Source organism: Rousettus aegyptiacus, unplaced genomic scaffold (assembly GCF_014176215.1).
Source record: "Rousettus aegyptiacus isolate mRouAeg1 unplaced genomic scaffold, mRouAeg1.p scaffold_m13_p_1, whole genome shotgun sequence".
NCBI lineage: Eukaryota > Metazoa > Chordata > Mammalia > Chiroptera > Pteropodidae > Rousettus > Rousettus aegyptiacus.
In genome coordinates this window covers 144,522,209-144,540,869 of record NW_023416284.1, presented here as the reverse complement: position 1 = coordinate 144,540,869, position 18,661 = coordinate 144,522,209, and the positions used below count along the sequence as shown (strand labels likewise).

The following is an 18,661-nucleotide window of genomic DNA, read 5'->3' as shown; positions in this document are numbered from 1 at the left end:
TGAATCTTGAGAGAATCATGCTAAGTGAAATAAGTGAGGTGGAAAAGGAGAAGAATCATATGATTTCACTTGTATTTGGTATATAAAATAGAAAGCAACAAATGAATAAAACACACAAACAAAAAATTCATTAACAAAGACAACAGTATGGTGGTTCAGAGGGAAAGAGGGGCAGGGGGAGGTAGAAAGGGTAAAGGGGGTCAAATATATGGTGACAGAAGGAGACTTGACTTCGGGTGGTGAACACATAATGCAATATACAGAATTATACACTTGAAAGCTATATTATTTTATTAACCAATGTTAACCCAATAAATTTAAATTAAAAAAATAAAAAAGAATAAAAAAATAATAATCTTACTTTAGTATTTTATGAGTCAAAGGCCTAGTCTCAAGTTTATTTGTATACTTAGTTTTAATGGCTGTTGTAACAAAACAAGATATTGACATGTAGATAGAAATTAGGAAAACAGCATTAATGGCTGTACTTACTAAATCAAAATACTAGTTTTTCAGTTCTATTTACCACTTATGCAAAGGTTTTTTCTTCTTCTTGAGACCAAAAAGTATTTTATTTTGTGGTTTTTTTTTTTTTTAAACAAATGAACTCTTAATTTGGAAGATTTTATGTTTCTTAAGTGTGTAGATGTGGAAGTTTTTATAAATGGCATTAAATATCATTTTTGGCCACAAATCATGTCATGACGCAGTATTCCCAGGCAGGTTCAAAATGTGCTCTTTATAGGAATAGTTACGGCTGTCATAAGGCTGCCTTTTTCTCGGTTAGAAAACATCATCCGTCCCTTGAAGGTACTGATTTTAAAAATACTGCTTAGTAACATAGTACTAAACTACTTATCAGAGGAAAGGCTGGAAAATTTAGATTTTTCTTTTATTTGTTTGCCAAAGAAAAGTGCATAATTTGTCTTTAAGTCCAATAATTCTTTTAAGCACTTTGCCATGAGTGATCTAAAAACCTCTATGTGGCACAGAAGGTTTTCACAGCCACCCCTATCCCTCATCCTGTCATTTACAAAATACCATAAAGATCCTATTATCTAAAGGTCTTTTCTATATAAAACTAGCCATGTCAATGACATCCTGTAACACCTAAACTGTAGTGCGCGGCGATTCATTGCTGTCGAATAGAGAGAAGTGAAGGCGCCATCGTCCAGGCCTCCTCTTGCAGCTCCCACTTCTCTCTGAGGATGGGACACATGACTTTGGCTGTCTGACAATGAACTTAGAAAGGTGCTAAGGGCAAGCCAGAGAGCCAGCGTCCTTTGGTCCCAGACCAGTTCCATTTTACCACCTTGGAAAGAGGACAAATGAAAGCAGAAAATGGAAGCTATGCTCTGCAGAGGGCGGATGGGGCAAAGGCAGGCTGTGAGCTAGAGGACAGGTATGAGGACATCTCTTGCCACCTCCACAACCCTGGAGTGCAATTTCTGGCCTTGAGGCAGAGCACAAACTGGGAACAGCCCAGAGCCTTGGAGGAGAAAGCTCTTTCTGAGTCAAGCGAGGAGGTGGCCTGAAGGTCACGCACAGGCTGCAGACTCCATTCAGCACCAAATAAGTTGTGCCCTGGGCCTCCCTAGCAGCTAGTCGATCAGTTCCAGCGGGAAGAAGGACCTACTCTCAGCTTGCATCAGAGGGCCACTCTGGAGCCCTCCAGTTGTGCTATGACAACAGCTCCTTCTCCGTGCCCATGAAGTCCTTGCCCAGCCATGTCACAGAGCTCCTTCCCTTCCTTCTTTTCACAGCATGGGCTGCATTGCAGGGGGCCTTATGTGAGGGTGCAGCTCACCCATACACAGAGTGTCTATTTTGCCCTAAACTTTAATGTTACTCTCATTGTTTGAGGATGATTTGTATGCTGTTGAATCTGATTATGTCAGTACCACAAAGGTATAAGCAATTATTTTTAATTCTACAGACTATATTACTCTTATCAACAGGTTTCAATTGATTTTTATTTTAGCAAGTGAATTTAATATTTTGCATGTTACGGAATTTGGTTAAAAATATGATAGGTTATTAGTGCAAAATAAGGGGCACATTTTGATGATACCAGCAGTTTTTACACTATGCACCCTAAATTTTGGGTATTAAAGATGAATTGCTAAATCTAGGAGGGCCTAATCATAACCCATCTCTCTCTGAACATTCAGAAGAGTAACATTTAAGTCATTATATCTCCCTCTTCTGAACTTCCAGAGCAGTTAGCAATTTCTTGCAGCATTTATCACACTCTGGCCTGTATTAGTGTGTTATCTGTACTCAGTTAATCTCCTGGAAAGGAGGAGCGGGTCTTGTCATCCTGCACCTCGGCCCTGCACCTAATGTCTGTTGCTCTGTTCTTTCTCTGCCTTGTACTAAACTTCCTGGCTGACTTGAGGTTCCTCGGTGTTTCCAGGACACCTGGGCAAGCTGCCCTGTTGGCACTTATCACTTACCCAAGGTTACATATGGTTAGTAGCAATATAGGTCTCAAATGTACTCCTGACTCCTAACCAGTGCTCTGTTCTTGGCCACCTGGCCCTTCGTCAGCTTGCAGCTTGCCTCTGGATCCCTACCCATTGGACCAGTGAAGCAAATGGATTCCTTGTGAGTCAGAATAAGTGTGTGCTCTGCCTAGTCCTGCTTGATTACATGCCCTATCTTTTCTACTTTGGTTGGAGTGATTTCATCTCTGAAGATGGTTTTATCTGGGTGCTGACTTTATACTTGGGCTGATGGTTTTTATAACTTGTAGCTATTTAAAGTTTTAAACAACTAGTTGCTGAACACCAAGCATTAAATAATCTGAAGCATCCTTCTTGACCACCTATGTGCTAGTGAGGATGGGTTTAAAGTCATAGGATAAATTTAAGCCTGTCCACCTAATCTTTTCACTGTGACCAAGAACACAAAAATGAAGTAAAAAAGTATTTAAAGTTAAGGGATGCGGTAGGGCTGGTGGGAACAGTTATAGCATCTGTATGAGTGTGAGGTTTGGGATATACTGATATTGCTCAGCCCTCCCCATGGATCTGGAGGTAAAGTTGAAGAGAGAAGCCATTATTAGTGTCAATTCGCAGGGAACGGTGTGGTTCTCAGGCAAGAAACAAATGGAAAGAACTGGCCTGGAGATTGGTTGGTATGTAGTCAAGATGGACTAGATTATGCTGCTATAACAAACACCATAAGAATCCCCATGGCTTATCAGAATGTAATTTCATTTTTGTTCATGCAACTTTTACCATGGGTTTCCATGTGATGGCTCATCATTCCAGGCTACTGTCATCTTGCTGTATTTGTCTCAACATTTTTCCAGGTTTTCCATGGCAAGAGAAGAAAGATTTAGAAGATCTCAAACCAGCTAATAAGTGCTTCACCTTGGAAGTGACATGTGACATCACTTCTGCTCACAACCAATTGCTCAGAACCAATCACATGACCTTCCACAACAGCCAAGGAGCCAGGAAGTGTGATCCTTTCATAAACTTGGAAGGAGAAGGGAACTGGATACGGACAAGCTTCTAACAACGTATCCTCCAGCTGGAGAAGGCAGTGCTTTTTGGAATTTGCTCCTCCCAGGGAAGTTCCTGGAGCTACTTTTGGTCTGTGAGAGTATCTGGAATGTGAAGGAAGAGCTGAAATTAAGTGGAGATGCATGCCGAAGATGACCAAATTAAATGTTATTAGCCAGATCATCTGGATTCCAATAATTTTCTGAGTTTGTTATCTGTATGCCCCAAACATGAATGAAGTCTTTGTCTTAGCTAAGATTTGGGGAAACTCAACAAGAATGGCTCATCCTTGTCTATGGAGAAGGTGATATTAGGGACAGGAGAAGACCGAGTATTCCAGACAAAGATGGTGCCTCCCAGTCAGGCGAATCTTATTCTTATGTCAGTCTTGGAGATTCTAGTTTATTATCCACATAACTTCTAACGGAGTGCCTCACTATAAGAAGCACTTAAACAATGTTTATTCAATAAATCAAAGAACGAACACAAGGAATGAGAATTATCAACTAGCTACCGTACTCCCAAAGGCCAGCCTCATTCTATAAGACTCTGGGATAGATAATGAAAACTGGAGCAACTCCAGACCTTATTCAGATATTGCAGAAACATTCAGGACAGGCTCAGAGTGCTGGGATCTTGTTTGCTCAAACTGCTCCTTTCTTCAGATTGTTGAATTTGCCATTCATTCCAGTAACTAACCAGCCACTGAGTTCTGTTCCGCACCGATGCTTACTTGAACCATTTCTCAGTCGTGCACCAACATGATTCTAATGTCTATCCTTTCTTTTCTTGCCTTTGACACTGGCCCTGGTCAATTCTTAGAGCACTACAGCTGCATGAGTGCCTGGAACAACATCATTGCAAGAAGATGTTGTGGGCATGAAAGACTGGGATGAGATCAGCACCATTTTAGACATACTGAGTTTCAAGAGCATTCAAGAAGAGAGATCTGATAGGCAGTTGGAAGCTCAAAACAGGAGATTGGGGGAGTCAGGAATAGGATTACACATTTGGGGATAATTGGCTTCCAGTATTATTTGTAGCTGTGGCGATAAGGAAAAGAATTTGAAGAAGATGGATATGTATAAAAGTACTTTGTATAATATTTGGTGTTGTTTTTATAATCACCATTTTTAAGAAGTCCAAGAAAGAACTTAAAAGATAAGAAAAAGGAAAAGGAGACAAAAGCACTGAGAAGAAAGAGGTTAGAGGCAGGAGGAGAACTAAGTATTCATTCATTGATGCTAGAAGAGAAAGAGGGTTGGGCTGAGCAGGCAAAGTGCTAAAAGCTTCAGAGCAGGAGGAGAAGGCCTGAGAGCACAGGGTCTGGGTCTAGAAGACGTGTTTCCCAGCTGTGTTACCTTGGGCTTTCATTTCCTTATTGGAAGTAGGGATAATCACATCTCTCTCAGAATTGCTGTGGATGAAAGGATAGGGTAGGAGCAAATGCTTTGTAAAGAAGCAAGCAAGCACTGCTGGGTTAGCTATTCTGTAGTTGTCAGTGGGGGCGAAGACGACAGGCAGAAGAGTCTAGGGAAGGAGAAGCAGAGGAAGGAGAGGAACAGGCTCTGGCAGGCAGCAGGGAGCCCCGAGGGATGCCCTGCTGTGCCTGGCTCCAGGCACCCCCCCCCACCCCGTGAGCAGCAGCCTTGGCTCCCTGGGAGGCGCTCTGGTGGGGACACCTCACTGTAGGTGTCCTATGCTTCCTGGCTGTGTGATCATGGGCAAGAGCTCTTGATTGGCAGTTATCAACCCTGGCTGCACATTACAATCCCATGGGAGCATTAATGAGTACTAGTCCTGGGACCCCACATCTGACCATTGCCTCTGACTCTTTGGGGTGGGACCCAGGCCTGGGAACAGGCAGCTTTGAGAATCACAGTTCGACCCTACGTGATTCGTGGACTTTTTTTTTTTTTTTCTGTCAGTTTGTGTCATTGACCACAAGATGGTGCCCTCTTTCTACAAAATCTTTGATGTTCACCAAACAGGAAATAATCCATTTTCTCCAGAATCCGAAAGAACGGAGTTGAACTTTAATAATCTTCACAGCATTTCATTAGGCTAGAATTCAGTGCCCTTGGTGTTCAGTCATTTAATGTTAGGCTCTTCCCTTCTGCCAGGAACCATACTGGGCTGAGATGTGTCATCCACGCTTTGGCATTCCTCGAGGGTCTATAATACAAAGCAGTCACTTATTGTTGCTTTATGATCATAATAATTTTAAATGAATATTCATTTAATCCTTCACTAGTTGCAAAGTGTTTTTCACCAACTATGCTCAGAATAACTCTATGAAATAGGCATCGTTCTCATTTACAGATGAGAAAAATGAAGCTCAGAGAACTAGTTCAAGGTCATAAAATAAAAGGTGGCAGAACCAGATCCTAAGCCCTTCCTACTATACTCAGATGGAAAGAGCAGGGACCATCGTAGGGATTAACAGTCAAGTGCTGAGGACTTGAAAGGGCAGCCGCGAGGGAGACGTCCCTGGACAGCCTCCGGAAGACTTACCGAGCGAGCAAGAAAGATGGACAGATGTCCCCCTGGAGTTTCACACCAACACAAACAACAGGTCGGAAGACAGGTGTGACTGGGCTGAGCGACCAACTGAAGTAACATATGTGAGGTTTCCAGTACCAGGCTGTATAGAGTCAAGAAACATTCGACATGAGGACAGATTTTGTTATTTTTAATTTTTTGTTCCAAGAAAAAGAACTGCTATGCTAATGGGAAAAACGAATCCTAATTCTGCCTTAAGAAAAAATTATATACTCATCTCCAAAGAAAATCCTTTTCTGTACCAGCAAGTGATGTCTTATGAAGTTAATGAATCTGATAAAGATGTCACTTACAGACTTGCTGCCAAGACAGATTCCCATAATTGATCAGAAACTCAAATGTCAGGGCCCCAGAACCCCAATCTCTCTGGGAGTTTATAGCCCAAATGTAGGGGCTGCAAGTGTAGGTTCAAATTATTTGGAGTAGGGAGACTGGTTTCAGGACAGAAGCAGGTACATGAAAAGTTTAATCGATTTGTATTTTGATCATTTTACTGACTCCAGTGTACATCTCGTGATTCATTAGGTTGTACTCATTTTCTGTTCCTGAGCTTCCTTGACTGTAAAATGGTATTCACAGTACCTATCTCTTAGGATTATTATAAGAATCAAAATAGCTTATTTATAAAGCATTTAGATACATGTCCAATGTACACTAAGCACTATGTATTTCTTAATGTTAAATAAATGGATACAAACATATCCATTTATATATATTACAAGTAAAATTTTCATTTTTTTCAAAATTCCAAGTAATTTAAAAATTATGTTATTTGCACACTTGGAAGTACAGGAAATATATCATCTCAGGAAGATTAGAGTATTGCCTTATGACTAAAATTTGAAATCCCACTGAAAATGCGTAAATTTGATTAGAATAGTACCATAGCCTTTTGGACCTTATAAACATCAGAAATAGGTTAAAATTCTTTAAGTTCACCATGTTTTTCTTTTCATTGTTACTGATGTTGGCAAACAAGCTTATCCACTGCCTAAAAAAATACAAATATAAAGCAGTGATCATATTTTCCTCTTTTTTTCAAAGAAAGTTTTCCATTTTCTGCACATGATTTCTTCTAAGTTTGGGGTTAACTGGTCTTTTCAAAGGATGCCCTTGGCATTTTTCCAACAATAGAGACTTCCTTGGTGAGTTTCTAGGGGAGCAGGAGTGTTCCACAGCAATACTCAGCTGAAATCTCCATCATCAAGTATAAATTTAAAGCATTCACACACAGAAAAAGAGCATTTGCTCTGAGAGATTTCATGCAACCCCAGAGAAAGATTGGAATGCTGAGAATGTAACAAAGGCAAGACTTGGAAGAAAAACATGAATTGAACATTGCTTTCCAATCCAGGGGTCATTTTTTTTTTTTTCATGCTTCATTTTGGCATTAATTTTCTTTTTATAGAGCTATCATATTGTTTCCTCGTGATGGCTATTTAAGACTTTTGTTTCTTTTTCTCACAGGCTGTTTTATGAAACAAAATTGTAGAGAGGAGATGGGGATAACGATGTATCATTTCCATCCAGCTACTGTGAAACTCCCTCTTCTCCCTTCCTGGCATCTAGACCAATACATTAAACCCCTGCAGCACGCCTCCTGCATAAACCCCACTCCAAGCTCAGAAAACCCCTGGCCCAGAAAGAGGGCGGGGGAGCATAGGAGCTGGGACAATAGTGTGGCCATGATCCAGTACTCCCATGGAACCCAAACTAAGTTCTTTCACACCAAAATTATAGGGCAGCTACTCTGCTTCCACAGGCTTCTGTGCATTGAGCCAGGGCCCTAACTAACATCACATTATTGTTTCTATGGAAAAATGAAATTCTAGTTCCAAATACCTAACCTCAAATGAGCTTTCACAGCAAAACTTGAGTGGGAGACTATTTCACATACTCCCACACACTCAGGGACAGCTCCTGCTTCTACTGGGCTGTCCATCTGTTTGTCCATATATTCACACTGTCTTTTTATGAAGATACAGCATAACTGCCAAAAAAATGTAAAAAGCACAAAGTTTATATTTATTGAGCTCAAAGCAATGGTCCTATTGTAAACTAACCTTCACTGAGTTTTTTTAAAAAAAGAATATTTAAAATGTCTTATAGAGGTCATGTGGTACAAAATACAGTATATGATATTTGGAAACTTGTGAGTTTCAGGTTAAGATGTTTAACTTTTCTAAGCCTCAGTCTCCTTATGTATAAACAGGGATGATTATATTAATCCTCTAGGATTAATTTTTTTTATCTGAGATCACGTAAGTGTCTAGCAACAAATCTGGCATACACGATTCTTTCTCTCTCTTAACCTATTCAATCTCTTTTTAAATTCACTGTTTCACTTCATTAAAAAATATTTTTAACCATATTTAAGTTTCAGAAGCCTTGATCTAAACTTTTCTCTAGACTTGGGTACCCTATCCATCTGCCTGACTTAATGTCCAAAATAGACCAATGTGGATAGATTGTTAACTTATAAATTCAGTAGGTTCCAAGAGCTTACATATGTTGACGATTGTATTTATGTCAACTGACTTACCTGTGCCTATCCCTCCCCAAAATATTTGATTTTCAAGAGACTTAGTGGATTTCATATTTTTTTCTTTTTTCTTGAAAAGGGATTTAGTCTTTTATAACAGCCTCAACCAAGATCCTTTCTGTGACAATAGTTAGCAAGGTCAGGTTGGACTTGAATAAATCAAACAATGACCTCAATGAAGGACAAATAAAATTTTATTTGAGTAGATTCATCAGCTCTTCTTTCTTACTTACTATCGGGTCCATCTCACTGCAGAAGCAGAGGCAAGGGTGGGGAGTGGCATTCTGCAACCAGAGCAAATGTGATGAGCAGCAGGAAGGAGCCTGCTGTCCGCTGGCGTCCTGTTGGCCTCAGATGAGCAGGAGTTCACTGTGCTGCTTGTTGTGTCCAGGTCTCTGTCCCCTCCCAACACACTCTCACTGGTCCCCATTCCTGGTATCTGTCCTATTATTATCTGTCAGGGTTGGGAGGGTCTGCCTGTCAGCTGGTATTTGACACTCTTGCTCCTTATTCTATGGTGTCATAATCCGCATTTTTTTCAGGCCACTCTGTGTCCACAGGAGATCAAGTCTTCTCTATGTCCACTGGAGATCAAGTCTTCTCTGTGTCCACTGGAGATCGAGTCTTGCCTACCAAGTTTGACCCCAGGGTAAAAAATATACTCTTTGTTATGAGGAAACTTCAAGGCCTGGGAGATTCAGTATAATTTATACCCCTCAAAAATCACTTGTATAAGCCCATGTTCTAAAATTTTATTCCCTTTAATTCATAATAAGATCACAGCACTTTCTTTGCTTTGAATTGAAATGTAGAATTCTTTCCCCCTCTCATAAAAGATGTGTTTCTATCCTACGGCTAGCACGTCGCCAAAGCTCAGAGATGTGCAGACACCCTGTGTTTACCACGTGTGTGTATTCAAGATTCACTCAGATGGCTTAATGAAGCCAAATGTCTGGTCCTATATTAATCTTCGGGAGCGCTGATTTTAATTTTGTGGTATAGAAATAGGTCAAATAAACAGGCAAAAAGTAGACCTATACAAATGGCTTTACTTATTAATCTATTACACCTTTGACAGTAATTTTAGGTTAAAATGGTCCAGAAGACAAAGTGCATAATTATTGATGAGAAAATGATTCTTTTAAGTCCCATGACAGAGTTCTTTCTTTGGTAATCATCTGTCCGGAGTTTTATTCATGCAAAAGTGGTGGTTACTTCTTGCTTCTGTCCCCTTCATTCCAGTACTGTTCAGTCTGCATTTCAGTGAGTCGGGAAACTGTACGCTGAAATGCAAAGATTTCCTCTTCTCCAGTAAACATGGAGAGTCCTTCTGCTGAGTCCTGGTGACCAAAAAACAAAATGTAACAACACAAAATAATAACCCAGCACCAATTAAAACTGCCACAAATACAAACTTATAGAAATAAGTACAGGTTTAAAAAAACTCTTTAGGTTTATGTATTTAGATAATAAAATGTCCTATAAATTTTAAAATATACAATGTCTTAAATTAGACTAGAGAATCAACTAATTTAAACCAATAATCAATAACTAGAACAAGTCCCCAAGGGGAAAACATTAGAATGATTAAAGCTAAAATGATACCCCCAAATCCAAATATGAAAAGTTTTGCTCAGAGCAAAGTTCTCTACAAAGTCTAAAGGAAGGACATCCCAGACAGAAAAGGAATTCTTTCCCAAAAGGTGCATGACAGAAATAAGTAGCAACAACAAAAAAACAGTAGTTCTGGCAAGTTAGAAAAAGGCTGTCACCCTCCTCTGCAGCTTTGTAGACTGGTTCCACTCCTGAGGCCCTGAGGACAAACCTCTGAAGAACCTTTCCCAAACTGGGTGACTGAGAAGACTCCTGGTGAGCCTGGAGACTGTGCGTGGAAGCTTACTTTGGTAAGGTCTTGAGCTGCTGGGACACTTAAGCATCCCATCTAGGTTCAGTTGGGGAGCCCTCTGTGAGGCCAGTAAACAGCCTAGGACTAGGGATATCAACAAGGGCTCACAAGCACTAAACAGACATTGGATTTTTGTCTCTTCCTTAAGGGATTTGCTATTACACTCTTTCAGAGAAAAGGTTTGGACTCTAAAGTCCACGTTCCCCGCTAACCCACTGCAAAATCATGCAGCCCTACAGTCAAAGGCCCTGATTTCTTCATGTAGTATCGGCTCTGAGTGCTGAACTTACTTTGCCTTCTAGCTGAACCCTGATCTTGGTGTGGGGGAGGGATCTAAGAGCTAGTGATTCAAAAAATTTTAGTAACTGAGCTGATATAGCTTCTCAAGTGTATTCTTTCGAATTGTCAAATAAATTATCTAGATGTAAGTACCGATCTTAGAGAAACCACTGCTTCAAAAGGTCTCAGCACGTGCGTTTATTAGAAGCTCTTTATTTCTATATGTAAGTTTAAGTTTGCTTTTTAAAGAATTATTGGCTTCATTTTTTCCAAACTCCTGAGAATGCATAATTTCTACTCAAGTCAAGAAAGAACTGTTTCCTCATTCTGAATGGTTTTTTACCTCTGGGGTTGGAAGAATGAGGCTCCCCTCATTTGAGGGGTGAGTATTTATAGATAATTGAAACCTTTTGACTAATATTTCTCTTTTAGTGGAATGTATTGGGGTAACGTTAGTCAATAACATCATAAATTTCAGGTGCACAACTTTATAACACGATCTCTGTATATTCTGCTGTGTGCTCACTGCCTGAAGTCTAGTCTCCTTCCATCACCACAATCGACCCCCTTTATCCTCTTCGTCCTTCCACCACCTCCCTTCTCCTCTGGTAACCACCATTCTGCTGTCTGTATCTATGAATTCGTATGTTTTGTTTGTCCATTTGTTGCTTTTTGTTTTATATCCCACATGTGAGTGAAATCATATGGTTCTTGTCCTTTTCCATCTGACTTATTTCATTTAGCACAATACTCTCAAGATCTATCCATGATTGTTGCAAATGGCAATATTTCATCTTTCATGGCTGAGTAGTATTCCATTGTATATATGTACCACCTCTTCTTTATTCAATCATCTATTGAAGGACACAAAGGTTGTTTCCATGTCTTGGCTATTTTGAATAATGCTGCAGCAATGAACATAGGGGTACATATATCTTTATGAATAAATGTTTTCAAATTTTTCAGGTAGATACTCAGAAGGATTGCTCGGTCATGTGGTAGTTCTATTATTAATTTTTTTGAGGAACTTCCATACTGTTTTCCATAGTAGTTGCACCAATTTACATTCCCACCAGCAGTGTGCAAGGGTTCCCTTTCCTCCATATCATCTCTGACACTTGTTATCTCTTGTCTTATTGATAACAGCCATTCTAAAAGTTGTGAGGCAGTATCTCATTGTGGTTTTGATCTGCATTTCCCTCATAACTAGTGATGTTGAGTATCTTTTCATCTGTTAGTCATCTGTATGTCTTCCTTGGAAAATTGTCTATTTGAGCACTCTGCTCATTTTTTAATCAAATTGTCTGTATTTTTGTTGTTAAGTTGTATGAACTCTTGTATATTTTGGATATTAGCCCCTTATTAGAGGTATTATTTGCAAATATCTTCTATCAGTTGGTTGCTTTTTTTTTTTTTTTAGTTTGACACAGTCAAATTCATTTATTTTTTTCTTTTACTTCCCTTGCCTTTGGTATCAAGTTCACAAAACCCCTCTGAGACCAAGGTCCATGAGTTTAGTGCCTATGTTTTCTTCTATATATTTCATTGTTTCAGGTCTTATTTCAAGTCTTTAATCCATTTTGAATTAATTTTTGTATAGGGTATCAGATAACATTAACTAAAATTTCAATTATCTACAGTTGAGAAATAGGCCCTGTAATGCTTATTTATGTTTATACAGAGGAAATGCAAAGTCATTTCTGGTTGGCCTGGAGTGAATCACCAGACCCCAAGCACCAGGAGAACTGGGCCAACGTTGGTTGGTTCCCACAGAGCATGCCCAGAACCTGGCACCCAAAAAGGTGCTCCATAAATGTTTATGGAATGGGAGTTGGGATTTCTTTTTAAGCCAAGGCATTCCATGGTCCAGGCAGAGCCGGCCCACATGGTTAGACACTATATCGGGCACGCCACAAATCCAGCAGACATGAAGAAGAATATCCAGAAAAGGCAGCATGGTGCAGCAGAATAAGCTCTGGGCTGCCATCAGTCAGCGGTGTGACCATGTGCCTATTAGTCCACAAATCTTAACTTTGTTTTTGTCACAAGCAAAAATGATCACTAAGATTCCTTCCATTCTAAGACTGTAATTCTCTATATTTAGTGATCTCGAGAGAAAGTCTGCTATACTGGCTTTAGAAGAAAGCAGCATATCAATGGTTAAATATATACTGCATCCCTTCTTCAAAATGTAGCCACGTATCAAACCAAAAACAATTAAGCTGTTTTATAATAAGAAAAAAAAAAACAGATTATGTTAATATCACCTACCTGGCTCAGCCCCAAATCATCCATCAGTATTCTGCTTTGCTCCAGCTCACTGTCATGATGTTGATGCAAAAATAAGCTTGATAAAGGAGTCGGTGCAGAGCAAATTATGCGCACCTGAAACAGAAGAAAACGAGTAAGTGGTGTCACTCCTTACACTTCACGAGTTGAAGGTAAGAACAAATCTCTCACAAAATAAAACTCTGTTTGACATAACAGGGAGCTTAGATTTTTGCTTTTAAAATGTCCATATTTTGTCTAATTGTTTGTATCTTTTTAAAGAGGTATTTTTAAACTGCACAGTACCTTTCAAAATATTTTCACACAGCTTATACTACCCTGTGAAGTAGGGTGCAAAGGTTTTATTGGGTAACTTCAGACTTGGAGAGGTCTTGGCTTGTGATGCCAGCTCAGCTCTTTCAATTCAAAGTTCAATGGTCTGTCCATGACCCCCAAAGCTGACATTTATACCTAGATGTTTGGAGCCTGTCTCTGTGTGCATAGAAGATGCTTCCCAGACTCACTGTATAGAGGTTACCATTTTGCTGGACAGTTCAGGGCACGGCTACTTGAATTACACCCTAAGTTTCCAGAACCTATACTTATATCAGCATCATGCTAAGACATTCTTCAATAAGACTAAATTTTACTTACAATTTCTTGACTACATAAGTGTTTGAGTGAATGTGCACATGGGCTTATATACTGAAAAGAGCTTTATAGCTTTATTAATTTTACATCTACTAGTGTAAATATAAAATATACTCTTCTTGTTGTTTAAACAGTCTTAAATTTGTTTCCAAGATTCAAAGTTAACCTTTTAAAATCATTATTTAAATAAATGTGCCAATATTTTTAAATAATGTATTGGGACTAGCTTTTCCATTTCCAAATGGCCTCTACCTTCTCTTATCTATTCTTTTAATTACAAAAGACACTTTTTTCCATTGAAAATACCCTAATTTCACAAATTTCCATGAATATATTTTCAGAATAATATCTGCTTAAAGCTCTCAATTTCTGAAATAATTTCGAGTACTCCTTTAAAAGAGATTAAATTATAAATATGCGATTTAGTTAAAGCAAATGTTAGGAGAACGGTTTTGGTGTTCTATCATCTTGCCAGATAAATCTTTTTTCCTTGCTAAGAAGTAAAACTGTCGCAGTGAGGTAAGACTAGGCGGTAGGGAACATAAGCTTTCTTTAAGGCATTCCTAGCTGAAAGATTAAAAAAAAAAAAAAGAGTCAATCGATCCTGTACTCTAAGAACTACCTACGAATGTCCCCTACCACTCTCTTCTTAAAGCGTTAGCCCTCGAAAAACAGGGTGCCACCTCCAAGCTCACCCCCTTTATTTTAGACCCCATGTGATCACTTTGAAGCGGACTCTCAGGAGTGACCCAGGAGAACACCCTAGCTCTAGTGTTCTCAGCTTCCCACCTCTCCTGACTCCCTGATCACATGCCTCCGGGGCCATGAGAGTGCACGGCAGGTTTTGAGGTCACTCACTAAGGCAGGCTCCCCGCAGCACTGCACCAGAGCCATGCTGGCTGCCCTTCACGCTCAGGCCCATCACAGGGCCTTTGCTGAAAACTCCCTTCCCTGGTGACCCCTTTTCACCCTGCACTGGAGTTCGGCCTCTACTACCCAGCATTTTAAGAAGCACTTGAGGAGCTTGTGGACATGCAGGTTTTAGGCCCATCCCGGGTCCTCATCTGACAGATGTGGTGGGCTCCGGAATCTGGATCTTAAGTAGCCCAGATAACTCTGATGCAGGTGGTCCTCGGCAGGACTACCCAGCCCAGAAGATAAATCTGCTCCTTCCCCAGTCTGTCACAGCACCAAACTCCTCTCTCTCCTTCCAAGAGATCATCCCACGGTGGTGACTTTACATTTAGTTGTGTGGATATTTGACTGTTTCTCTGACACTATGAAGGCAGGCATGACATCTATCTGGCTTTGTCTGTCATTGAATTTCTAGCATTTAGCACTGTGCTCTGCATGATAAAGGTTTTTGAATGAATGAAAAAATGAAACATTAAAGTCTCCCTTCTGGTACTTTCCTTCTTCCTCTAAAGTCCTTTCAGTTTTAGAATCACTCCTCTATTTCTGTACAAGAAATAGGGAGAAAAATTGTATCTGACAGTAAAATGATATTTAAATTAATTCTAATTTGAAGTTGTACTTATACTTTTATCATAAATATATATGTACAGATATATACTATTAATACTAGCTAACATTCATTCAAAGCTTACTATATACCATGAGATATTCTAAGTGTTTACATGTCATTTAATCCTCACAAGTTATGAGGTAAGTACCACTGTTACCCACTTTATCTACAAAAGGGAATCGAATCTCAAGAAGTGAAACTGATCCTCAAGGTATACAGCCTGGCCCCAGTGCCCACACCTTAACCACTAGGCAATACTGCCTCTGACGGACAATGGCTTAGAATTTCATGCTAAAACATATAGATAAACAACAACAACAACAACAACAACAACAACAACAACAAGATAGTACAATGGTAGTTACTGGGGCTTCTAGGTTATAGGGAGAGAGAGCTCCAACACTGAGGAGGGTTCTATAGTCATTCATTCATTATTTTATCTGATTATTTATTCATGAAACAAAGATTTATTGAGCACTCAGTCTAGGTAGAGTATTGTGTTGTACTTTGTCATAGAAAAAGCACATGGATATGTCTAGCTGCATGATAAAACCATCAATATAGCAGAGTCTTTTGATGGGAGTTTTACTATATCACCACTACTAATAGTACTTACACAGCACTCGGCTTATACCGAGTATTGTTGCAAATGCTTTTTTTGTCCTCAAATTCTCTGAAGTAAAAAATATTATTACCTCGATTTACAAATGAGAAAACTGAGGCACATGGAAGGGAACTAAGTGGTAGGCCAGGATTCCTGTCCAGGCAGTCTGGGTCCACAGTTTAAAATGTTGAGTTTTGAGAAAATACACTAGATCCTTACCTTGAAATCATAAAAGTTATCAATGAGAGTTATGAATCTTCGAGCTTGAGTCCTTTTTGCCAGAGTAAATTGTGGAATGTTTCGCAAAAATACTGTATCGAAATTTTTTGATAGTTCCAAATAGTCACTGGCTCCAAGCGGCTGTAATTAAAATGAAATAAAGAATAGAAAGTTAAAACAAGCCAATTCTGGTTGCCCTAGAGTTAGTTTCATTTGAAAACTCCTCTTTTTCTTGTCACGGTTGGCCCAGGTGGTAGCTTTGGGGTAATTTTACTGAATGGGACAATGTTTTCAGAATGGGATAAAATGGTGTGTACTACGCTGTAATCACAGCACAAAAAGGGGCTAAAAAGGAAAACAAGAGTACAGTGAGGAGTAAAAGAATACCTCCAGCTACCTCGGTCCCCTGTCCTAAATCAGGTATTTATATAAATAAAGTTTTATTTATATAACTTTAAACTTGTCCTGATAAATCCTTCCCAGGACTCAACTGCAAACTGACACTGATGTTAAATGGAGCTACCTTATAATGAAGTGCCGAATATTATGTCCCAATTTTGAAATAAAGACTGTGCTTCAGTGTGAAAGTCAGAAAATATTTTTCATGTAACTTAAGGTACAATTATTCCAGTGCAATGTAGTAAAAATTCCTAACCTCAATAGGAGATACGATGGCGGGGAGGGGGTGGTTAATGACCAGAAGTAGACCGAGGCCTCAAGTATAACTTGGGGTAGGATGCCACCTCTTCATTTGAGGAGGGTATGGCACTCAAGGTTCACCAAATTATTCATAAAGGCGCCACGTACAGATATAAAGCACTTGTTCCTGAAACATGAATTTAACTCAGGAAAATCATGAAAACTTTCTGCAAACACATTCTCTGGGGTTAGGAACATTCCCAGGAAATATTACCTCTCCTCTGGAGAGATTTGTTTGTTTGTTTGTTTGTTTGTTTGTTTGAACTTTGAATCTCTAAAAAAGGGAATCCTGCTGTCAACCTAATTCAGACCAGGAGTGTGTGTTAACAGAGTAGCTGGGGGCAAGGACTCTAGACTGCCTGGGTTTGAATCCTCAGTCTCTTATCTACTAACTGTGTGCCTTCGGCAAGTTATGTAATCTCTCTGTTCCTTAGTTTTTCCATCTGTAAAATGGGAATTTGATTCCTATCTCATAGAACAGTGAGGATTAAACAAAATTATACATGTAAAGCATTTAGCACAGTGCCTGGGGCATACATTAGCAATCAAACCATTTTGACTGCTTTTAATTTTTACTATTTTGAGCTTAATAATTAGGCTCAGTACAAATGAGTTGAGGATATAAAGAAGTGTCATTCTTAATAGGACTAGCTCGTTTTGCGCAGCCACCAACTACATCCAAAACCCTAAATCACCCTTTGTGCATTTCCCTGTCCTCAGAGTCACAGCAAAAACCAAATGAGACTGTGGAATCTCCCTGCAATGAAAACCATTCTCATAATGGGGAGCGTGAAGGCAAGGTATAGTATCTTCATGCAAAATGGGTAACTCATACAATAAGATTCTCATGCTCTGAGGGTAACTCAAACTACTTTTTTGATATCAGTTAGAATTTAATGTCTCATCTTTTGTAAATAAGAAAGTATATGTAAAAAAAATGTAAAACCTCATCTTAGGTATGCAGTTATGTATAATTAAGCTCACTCTTTATGCATGGATGTGATTTCTATCAGTATAACTACATGCCCAAGGAAAATCATTATCAGAAGTGCACTGAAGTACCTAGGGCAACTGAAAAATCAGAATTTTGCCCACTCAGCAATTTTTACAAATTATATACCTTTGTCAGTAGGTTCTGTATTTGCCGTTACATTAGTAAATATCCCTTACCTTCATGTTTCTAAAAACAATTATGTATTCATTCATGTAAAGAAAACTAAGCTTAATATAGTTATCTCTTTTAAAAATAATAGTCACTGGGGAGAATGGAGAGTTATTGTTTAACAGATACAGAGTTTTAATTTGGGATATTGCAAAAGCTTTATAGATGGATAGTGATGATGGTTGCACAACAATGTGAATGTACTTAATAATGCCACTTAAAAATTCTTAAAATAGTAAATTTTATTTTATGTATTATGTTACCACAATAAAAAAAAATAGTCATTAAAACAAAGAAAGGTTATTAGTTGCCAAAGAAATCCCAATTTAGGCCATAGAGAGATAGCAATGTTATTTTTTTCTTTAAAAATAGGAGAAAGGAAATTAGCTCCACTAAAATTAAGGTTAATTTAAAATATTTTTTAAAAACTTTAACAAATATTTAAAGAGCATATTTTCTTTACTGGCTTTGATGTTGAAGTGTTCAAGAAGTGACATTCAAACTTTCAGAATTGAATTTGGTAGCAGATAAGGATTTCTTATCCATTAGAAACACCATTTTTTCATTAATTAAATATGTTAAACAGTAGTAGGCAAAATATGGTAGAGGCTTTGGTCTGTCACTTCTGGTTATGTGACCTTGAACAGGTCTCTCTGAACTTCCATTTCTCCTATTACAGGACCTGTCTGACAGGTTTCTCCCAAGGATTCAATGAATTGACTGCATATAAAA

At 38.9% G+C, this 18,661-nt stretch overlaps 1 protein-coding gene across 4 annotated transcripts in view; it reads right to left on the bottom strand.

The window, feature by feature from the left end:
* Positions 1-8,792: 8,792 nt before the first annotated feature.
* The window catches only part of AFG1L (AFG1 like ATPase), a 165,138-nt gene continuing 155,269 nt past the window's right edge, over positions 8,793-18,661 (bottom strand). For 3 of the 4 annotated variants that reach the window (XM_016160191.2, XM_016160193.2, XM_016160189.2), the window contains 3 exons: positions 16,069-16,209; positions 13,073-13,186; positions 8,793-9,956 (listed from right to left, as the gene is read on the bottom strand). In XM_016160191.2, the coding sequence (XP_016015677.1) occupies positions 9,828-9,956; positions 13,073-13,186; positions 16,069-16,209 (384 nt within the window). In that variant the 3' untranslated portion in view covers positions 8,793-9,827. Of the gene's footprint in view, positions 9,957-13,072; positions 13,187-16,068; positions 16,210-18,661 lie in introns of those variants that run through there. The other variant, XM_016160195.2, reaches the window with a different exon arrangement.